At 45.3% G+C, this 9,536-nt stretch overlaps 1 protein-coding gene across 1 annotated transcript; it reads left to right on the top strand.

Annotated features, from left to right (window-relative positions):
- The first annotated feature begins 959 nt into the window (after positions 1 to 959).
- Positions 960 to 9,264, top strand: cap1 (CAP, adenylate cyclase-associated protein 1 (yeast)). The gene is made up of 13 exons (XM_053862436.1): positions 960 to 1,086; positions 4,297 to 4,401; positions 4,917 to 5,017; positions 5,251 to 5,328; positions 5,932 to 6,075; positions 6,265 to 6,350; positions 6,560 to 6,665; positions 6,732 to 6,912; positions 7,167 to 7,336; positions 7,688 to 7,811; positions 8,177 to 8,259; positions 8,348 to 8,491; positions 8,600 to 9,264. The coding sequence occupies exons 2-13, from the start codon at positions 4,299 to 4,301 to the stop codon at positions 8,681 to 8,683; spliced, it is 1,404 nt and encodes a 467-aa protein (XP_053718411.1). The 5' UTR covers positions 960 to 1,086; positions 4,297 to 4,298; the 3' UTR covers positions 8,684 to 9,264.
- The last annotated feature ends 272 nt before the right edge of the window (positions 9,265 to 9,536 follow it).

Genomic DNA, 9,536 nt, shown 5'->3' with positions numbered 1-9,536 from the left:
CATATCTGATCTTATTGAGTCTCTACCTTTGACGACCTTGGTATCTTCACCTCTGACTCATTTAACTCTGACTCACTGCACTGTGAAAGGGGGTCAATTACTGAACCATTTTATTATCTTTCCTACCACTTATCAAAGTATCACAAACAATAATGCAAAATATTTCCCTATGAATGAAGACAAAAACTGAAAATAATCCAGAAATTTAAGATTAAATGGTTAAAAATAAATAAATAACCATGAAACAAACATACATAAATCTATGTTGAAAGAAAAAAAAATCATATATGTATATATATGATTTTTATCATTTGGTGAGATTTTTTCCCCCAAACTTCCTCGCAGACTATTGTGTACAAACCATCCTCGACATGACTGTAACCAGGAGGATCCACACTTCCGTTCTGGCTTGTTATGTAAGCCCTACAAGTGGCTTCTTGTTAGTGCAAGTCTGGGCCTGTTTGTAAACACGTGAGATAAGAATGAAGGTTAGAGACTGAATGTTGGACTGCGGATGTTTCAGCACCAGATTTTAAAGTTGATCAGCAGCTCTCTCAGTGTTACGCAGACTGATGTTTCAGACTTTTTACACATCTTATTCAATAAAATAAATGTTTTAAGTTGTACATTTTATATAGAAGTTATTGTATCACATCATTAATGATTATTATTAATAGTTATTAAACGAGTTGTGTGGGCTTCTTTGCCTGACTGCTGCCTCCGTGACCACATCTCGGACAAGCCTCTGAGGCGCGTTGAGGCCACGTATCGAGTCAGTAACGACCTGCAATAAACGATTTCAACATGGACTTTTCGTCTTCAGGCAAGAAAAAAAAGGGAATTTGTTGCTTCAGCATAATTTTATGTTGCTGTAGCCCCGTCTCTCGCGCTCCTTATATGGCAAAGGACTCGATGATGAAGGGCGGAAACGGCGCGCGGTGGCTTCTGGGTAAAGGGAATCGCCGACAGTCAGGAAGAGAAAAGGCCGAAGATTCCCGAAGCTCAGTCCGAACCTCGGAGCCTCGAACGCGGAACACTCCCTCGGTGACAGTCAGGACCGAATCACTGCTCCGACCTTTCTAGCAGGTAGGAACCACGCTTTTAGCGTTTTATTGTCCATACACAATGCAGCTGAGTTGAATTACGATGAAATAATTCATTAGAAACGATTTGTTCACTGCCGGCTTTGCTATCTATGACGCGCGCGCCGCATTGCTCATCACTTTTCTTCAGTTTCTCACGCATTAAATCATGTCCTTCCGTCACATAAGCTGTTTAAAACACCGGCTCTGTTTTATGTAGCTGCAGCAGCCGAGTGAGAGGGTGTGAGCGGTGACACATTCAGGAAACGCTGACTGAAAACCGTAACAGGAAGTAGACAAACGAATCCGATGCTAGCCGTTTCATATTTTTGACAGTCAGGTGTGTTAGCTGATGTTGCTAGTCCGGTTAGCTGCTGTCTGTCTGCCAGACCGGTGATCGCATTAACAACACCGGCTTTAACACAGACCCAGACCACCGAAGACGGCAACTCCACGCCATCGCTTTGTCCTACTTCTGTCTGGCAGGCGGACGTTTTGTCTCTTGGTTAAGATCGAAATGTGTGGAGACATAAGGAGAAGGGTTCGGCGTCACTCCCTGCCTGCAGGCTGGCACTTCCGGGGATCCAGCCCGTCACCACCCAGCCCTTTATGATGGACGTTGTGGCAGTCATGAGCTGCAACTTTGGGGCTCTTTCTGCGTCTTTTTCATCCGTAAAGATGTCTGATACAAGGAAGGACTCTCAGTGACACCTAACATGCGTTTAATAAAGATTATGTGCCTTATTATTTTAGTAACATAAGCCACCAAAACCGCCCCCTCTTGCTTAAAATGTGCATACCCTCTGAAACCCTTCAAATAATAAGCAAACATTACAAAAAATGTGTCATTACACGTCTTGTTATCCCATAGCTGAGCATTTTGCAGTCGAGTTTCTCACAAGGACGACACAAAATTGGCATCATAATCAGACCTAACTTTCTTGGCGAGCATTGTTTACATGAGCTGTCAAACTAATACACACTAGGAGTAACTTCGATTTTTACTGTAAAGGTGTCTCATCAGGATGACAGCCTTCAGAAATGTAGATATAAATATCCTTACGATCTTTGAATTATTATCTCTTAAATTGTTTTTCTGTTCGTACACAATGTCCTTCCTGCGTGTTTTCGCAGTCTATTTGACTTCCAAATATATAATTACAATCCAAGGTCAGGCGTTCTTTTCCACCCCGCCTTTCACTGGACTACTTTTCCTACCTAGCAAGTAGGAAGTGGAGGTTCTGTCGTCTGGAATCCATTAGCAGATTATATAGGAAACGCTGTGAGTCTAACTGCATTTAAGGATTTTACTGTACTCCTCACTCCGACATCAGTGGTTAATGTTGTCGGATGTTTGCATCAAATCATGATTTATTCAGCATTTGGCCATTTGTCTGTATGTCGCATGCGTGACTGTTCATAGGAGGCCTGTTGGATCAGCCCCGACGGGCTTCTTTTTTTGGCTCCTCGTGCACTTCATTTGGTCCGTCGGTTGTAGCAGCGACAGCACACCTGGCCAGATTATACTCTTCCACTGCATACCTCTGAAAATGTTAACAGACATGTATGCAAAAATGTGTTCTTTTGCAATTCAATCTCTCATTGTCAATGCCAACCTGGTTGGCCTTGTTTATCTTGCTCAAGTTTCAGTGTGCATTGTCTGACATTGACACAATACAAACCAAAACTGTTGACAAGCTTTACATATCACAAATGACTCAAACTGGTGATGAGATCTATATCTTATTCCTGTTCTGGATCCTTAATATGAGCCCTCCTAAAACACATTTGGTTTTTCTGTTATCACCACTGCATGACTTTGCACTTACAAAAGTCCAGTCGTCTCCAAAACAGATGAGGTCAGGGCTTTATTATGCAGATAAGGCCGTATGGTCAGTTTCACAGATTTCTAAAACACTCTTGAACATGCCTTGGAGAAACATGTTTCCCTGTCTTCTGCTGAGCACTGTCAGCTGAGCGGAATACGTTGGAATCCAGTTGAGGCCTTAAGGCACATCCAGGTCAAGATCAGGTGTGTCATGCTGTTATCTAATCTCATTATGTCATGTGTAAATTAATAAACTTTGAGCCAGAATTTGTCCACTCAGGTCACATCTAATCTGACTTCTGTTCGCTTTTATTTTGATTTAGTTTGATTTAGTTTTCTCAAACACTAGAATAACACAACACCATCTCCTACTGTCATGCAATCAAATACTTAATTTAGTCCTGTACGAACTAAGGAGTTGTAAAGTAGGTGAAAGGCCTCATCGCTACGAATGCTGTCTTTGAAATGGAAAATCAGTTAATGATAGTGATCCTTGAAAACTGGAGAGTGTTTAGTCTTACCAGCTTTTATTGCATGTGAGATTTTTTGTAAAACATAGTCAGTTGCTTGTTGTAGCTGTAATGTTTATGTCCCTGGATGGTCTGTTCAAATGAAGCTCATCTGAACAGAATAAAGCATTTTTGTCCTTTGTTTTTAAATTGCTAGTTGTTTGCTGGATTCCCACAAATGGTTTGGCTTCTGTTTGTGTGTGGTTGCTCTAGCAAGCATCAGAGAGGTGATACTACCTGTGGAGGGGGAGGGGCTGTCTCTTGCAAGTGAGAGGGTTAATGTCTTGTTACATAATAGTAACTATCTCAAACCCCAGCTGAAGTCCATTTAAGCTTTATAGAATAACACCTTCTGTTACGTTTTACTTCTTATTGTCATGATTTTGAGAATCTTAATGTGTCTTTCCCTCTTCAGCCTGCTTCAAAGAAGGCATCTTGTGTACGACCGTTGCAGCATGCAGGCTAGGAGACTGGTTTAAGGCCATCATCAAGTGATTTTTGAAGTGTTTACAGAAGGCAAGCCTTCATTTGCAAATTAAAAAGGATGACTTGAGAGTGGCGCTCCCTCGTACCTGCAGTCATCACATCCTCGCCGAGCCCTAACTTGTTTGCCCTGCATTCTTCGAGTTTCTGAACTCTCCAGATGTTGGGGGTTGAAGCTGAATATGGCTGTTTTGCACTAAGTAAGGTGACCATGTTGAACAACAGGTCTGCAGTTGTCAATGGAAACAAACCCATGATGCATGATATTCGGAACAGAAAACTGCAAAAATGCAGATCCATTTGCAGCTATTAATGGTTTTTCTTATTCATGAGAGAAGTTAAACTTTTGTGGCCCTGAACTGCTTAACGGAAGGCCTTCCTCCTTGTCTTCCAGTCATGGCAGAACTTGCGAGTCTGGTGCAGCGGCTGGAGGTGGCAGTGGGCCGTCTGGAGTCCATGTCCGGGCCCGGTGGCAGCTCTGGTGGCTCCGCTGGTGGAGGTAAACAGCCGACAACATTAATTGAAACAACAACAAGAACAACAACAATGAGGTTTGAAACATGTGAGACACGCGTGAGCTCAGCCGTTTGTCTCCTCTGACAAACAGGGAAAACAAATCTCCTGAGACAATTAGAGCTGATCTCCTGATGTCGCTGACAAATGTAGCGAATCGTCATTATCTCCTAAATAGTTGTCTAACAACAGAACAGCATTTCTAAAACCAGTAAGGACTTAAGCGGATAATGTTTCCCAAACTGTCTTCAAAGCGTTGAGCTTAATTCTCACATTTTCCAAGTTTATTTAAATCATAAATTATCTTCCGACTCCCTGATATCTTCCATGAGTTTTTGCAAAGAATCTCACATGCCCCACACTTTTTTCAGCCGCTCATGTGACGGCAGATATTTTGGATTGTAGCACTTCATATTTTCCCACCACATGTCACGTGTGTGTTGCAGTAGAAATGGTTTGATGTCATTCATCTGACTTTTCAACTGTTTCTCCCCCTCACAGTTGTGTCTGCGTACGTGGAGGCTTATGACGAGATCGTGAAGACTTCAGTGGCCAACTACTTAACCCTGAGTCAGCAGATCGGTGGAGATGTCCAGAAACATGTGCGTACACTGAGCCAGAGCAACGAAAACAATCGTTTTGATCAATATTTCAGCATATGTTTTTATTTTATAATTTTAGTTTAAAAATTTACATTACATTTGCTGTAAATAAAGTACATGAACAAGATAGTGGTGGAAATATGAATAAGAAAATAGTCTACAATAATTGAAGGAGATTGAGCTCTGTTTGTAAATGTTGAAGTTTCCACTGGCTTATCTTGTTTCCTCCACAGGCTGAGATGATGAAGCAGGCGTTTGCGTGTCATAGGCAACTGCTGGTGACTGCTGCCTCCAGCCAGAAGCCCTCTGATGTGAGTCCTGCCTCAGTACAGACCGCATTGAAGAGTGCTTGAATGTTAGTCTGCTCAAGCAGCCAAGATCACGTTCACACAGGAGCTAAGGCTCAAACTTTGATATTTATCTTTCACTGTTGAATGTGTGTTTAGTTTCACAACAACGTCGCGGCTTTGTCTTGTCTGCTGAGTGTCACATCTCCAACTGAGAAATGGCAAAAATAACCAAGTGTTTTCAGCAGCAATGAGAGTCACGTCAAAGAAGTGGAAGAGGTTTCATTGTTGATGGGTGATAGGGAAGCCACAAAAAATATGTTTCAATTGAGGAACTCTTAATTGAGTCTTGAACAATATTGATGAACGTTTGGATTTCCTCCAGAATATTTTTATATTTATGTGTTTTATTGTTGGCATTTTCCTCTTGTCTAAGGAGCGAAAGTGAAGTCGATTTTCTTTGCTGCTGTTGCTGGACTTTAGTTTTGCATACATGTGACTGTGAAATCTTGTCGTCATGGTTACACTGACCCAGAGTTCCTCGCAGCGGCAGTGATCCTTACGTTGGTTGGGCTCTCTCCCGGGTTTGATGTTGAGCATCACCGTTTTCTTCCTCTGTGTCGGCAGGCGGTTCTGAGCTCCATCTTGCAGCCGATGTCTAAGTCGATCATGCAGGTGCAGTCATTTCGGGAGAGCCGCCGCGCCTCACAGTTCTTCAACCACCTCTCCACCGTCAGCGAGAGTGTTCCGGCGTTCGGCTGGGTCACCATGGTGAGCGCCACTGGCCATGATCCTCGGGAATCAGAAATGTCAGCAGAATCATCGCGTGTTTGATTCTCATGAATAATGCATGCACTTGTTAAATAATGGAGTCTTTCATGCCGTCGCTCAGTGGACGCTTTGTCGAGTCGGGGGACACTTTTCTTCAAGTGTATTGACTTGGTTTGTTCTCGTCTTCAGTCTCCGAAACCAGGACCTTACGTCAAAGAGATGCAGGACGCAGGGATGTTCTACTCCAACCGCGTGCTGAAAGACTACAAGGAGAAGTATGGCTCGCAACGTTTTCCATCTATCAGGAGATTATAAAGTAGATTTTCTGAAGTTTTTTTTTTTTTACATTTTATGTAAATTAATGTTGACTTTCGATGTTCCCAAAATTTCCTTATCTCTTTGTTTAAATTCACTTTTGATTCACCTTCTTTTTTCTGGACCTTTCCTGTGCTTTTCTAATGGTTCGCTGTGTCTCTGGCGTCAGGGACAAGACGCACGTGGACTGGGCCAGAGCTTACATGTCCATTTGGGCCGACATGCAGGCCTACATTAAGCAGCACCACACCACCGGGCTCACCTGGAGCAAGACGGTCAGTGGTGACTCAGACGTGGATCAATGGATCTAAAGTTGTTGTTAAGTAATCTCTGTCTCCCAGGGTCCCGTTGCCACGGTGTCTGCAGCTCCCCCTAGCGCTCCTGCAGGTGGATGTCCTCCTCCCCCTCCCCCTGGGCCTCCCCCACCCATGCTGGAGACCTGCAGCGACTCCAAACAGTCCGGCGACGACGGCAGAAACGCTCTGTTCGCTGCCATCAACCAAGGATCCAACATCACCCGCGGTGAGGGGGACCGCAGTGGCTCAGGCTCCACTGACCGATGACTAGCCGCATATTTCTAAACATAATAGCCTGTTTTCGCACCCCATTTTCAACGTCTCATAGGGCAAGTTGAAATAGTTTAGTCTACCGCCATGAAGTGAGAATTAGCTCAAGCTACTGGTGTAGAACAGTAATGATGAACAGTCAGTCTTCTTTCCTCTTTCATCTGTCAGTGGTTGTCCTTCATCAATTGAGTTCCGGTGTCGGTTCCTCAGGTCTAAAGCATGTGACGGACCAAGAAAAGACCCACAAGAACCCGGCCCTCAGGGGTCAGTCAGCTGTGGTGGTGGAGCCAAAGCGGCCGCAACCGACGACCAGACCTGCCGCCGCCCCGGCAGTCGCCAAGACCCCGGTCCTGGAGCTGGAGGGCAAGAAGTGGAAAGTGGTGAGTCACCAGGTTTCAGTTAGGGCTGCCAGGAACGCGCATGTGTGTGTGTCTATACTGTCTCGTGAGGACCAATTCCTGACAACTCACTGTCCTCGTGGGGACCTTTTGCTGGTCCCTACGGGTCCAAACTTCAAATTTGAGGATGAAAACTTCAAAACAACTGGTTCATAATGATTAGGTTTAAATTTGGTTCAGACTTATGGTTAAGGTGAGCCATTTGTTTTGGGTGGTTAAGTTAACACTGGGGAAAGGGTTATGGCAATGAGAAACCACACAGTTTCCAACATTTCAAACATGATGGATGTGATGGATCATATTTTTGATGTTGCCTGCTCATGTCTTCCTCAGGAGTACCAAGAGTGCAATCAGAACCTGATGATCTGCGACACGGAGCTGAAACAAGTGGTTTACGCCTTCAAGTGCAACAAGAGCACTCTGCAGATCAAGGGCAAGATCAACTCCATCACCATCGGTGAGAGCTGGTGGCCAAGCTTCCCTTTATCTGAGCTCAGGTGGTGGCGCACTGGAGTTTAAATACATGAGAGGCTTCACTGCAATAGCTGACGGCCGGGCCGAGAGTGCCATCTAGTGGGCTCTGAGAAGAAGGCTTCTTCAGTAATGTCTCTGTATTGTTATGGTCTGTATGAAGAGCTCAACCCAGCAGTGGGCTTGTTCTGATCTTTCCCAGGATGAAAGAAGCTTCATGGCTCTAAAAGGCACAAGTGTTGCGCAGGGTCTCAAGACGCCTCGCGTTTGTCTGTGTTCATGTTGACTCAGTATTTGATGTGGTGTCGGCTCCTCTGTTGTCCAAGTCGAGCTCATGGCTGTTTCTCTCAGACTCTTGTCAGAAAATGGGTCTGGTGTTTGAGGACGTCGTCGGCATCGTGGAGGTCATCAACTGCCGGGACGTGAAGGTCCAGGTGTGTGTGTAGCTCTCGCTAGTAGGACAGAAGCTCGCTGCAAGGGCCACAGTGGCCTCTCCGTTCTAATGGGCTTCCTCTCTCCAAGGTGATGGGCAAGATCCCAACCATCTCCATCAACAAGACGGACGGCTGCCACGTCTACCTGAGCAAGGACTCGCTGGACTGTGAGATCGTCAGCGCCAAGAGCTCGGAGATGAACATCCTGGTGCCCAACAAGGACGGAGAGTTTGTGAGTAACGTCACACGCTCTGTAGATGCTGGCAGCAGCAACAGAAGCAACTTTCACATTAAAAAAACATTTCATGAGCCCTCCGTCTCCCTCGCTCCCCCCCGCCAGACGGAGATGCCGGTTCCTGAGCAGTTCAAGACCATCTGGGATGGCTGCAAGCTGGTCACCACATGCACTGAGATCGCAGGGTAGGAACCTGCTCCCGCTCAGCGCCACCCGACCGATCGACCATCCACCAGCTTCCCACTCTAGACTGAGAATCATGCCCCACCCACGTCCCCTCCTCAGCCAATCACAGCTTCAGCTGTTCCCACGCCAACGAGAGGACCGCTCGCACCATCCGGAGCTTTTCCTCCAGCCAATCAGCAGGGGGCAGTCTTTTTAATTCATCATTCCTTTTTTATTTGCCAAGTTCCTGTTTTGTGTCTGTCTGGATACGGATGCTAAATCGCCCGAATTATGAGACCTGAAGAGGGCGCTAGAGTTCTGACCATGAATATGCAATCCAACGCGCGAGCACTTGACTGAGTTCATATCAGGATCTTACAGAGCGGTTCACATTGGTCATGACATTCCTGACTCCCCGTAACATTCCACCAAAGGGAACATGTGAGAGAAAGTTGTGGCAGATCTTCTCACCCATCATGGGATGGTGACGTCTTCGACTCACTTTGCTGCATTTTCTTCTGTGTCGTCTCTTTTTCTCGGCCTCCTGGGTTCTGTTCATTAGTACTGGAGACATCAATAAATAAAAACGTTGCAATAACACACCAGATCTGTCTGCGGTGAACGACTTCTGTGTTTTGGGGGGAACTGGTAGTTATGGGTCAGTGAGGCATCATAAAGCATCGACACAATGACGCACTGTGTTGATACTGTGTCACTGAATACTGCTGGGCATGAAAAATCCCTGCAGGCAACCGCCTTGACAGACTGAATTTACACCGATTTGAATATTATCTCAAAAGTCCTCAGGTGTCTGAGGAGCTCAGCCCACCAGCAGAGAAGTCTTTTTTTGAGTAGATATGTGGGACATGTCCAGCTG

Source organism: Synchiropus splendidus, chromosome 4 (assembly GCF_027744825.2).
Source record: "Synchiropus splendidus isolate RoL2022-P1 chromosome 4, RoL_Sspl_1.0, whole genome shotgun sequence".
NCBI lineage: Eukaryota > Metazoa > Chordata > Actinopteri > Syngnathiformes > Callionymidae > Synchiropus > Synchiropus splendidus.
Note: the sequence above shows the minus strand (reverse complement) of the source record. Positions and strands in the feature narration are given on the sequence as shown.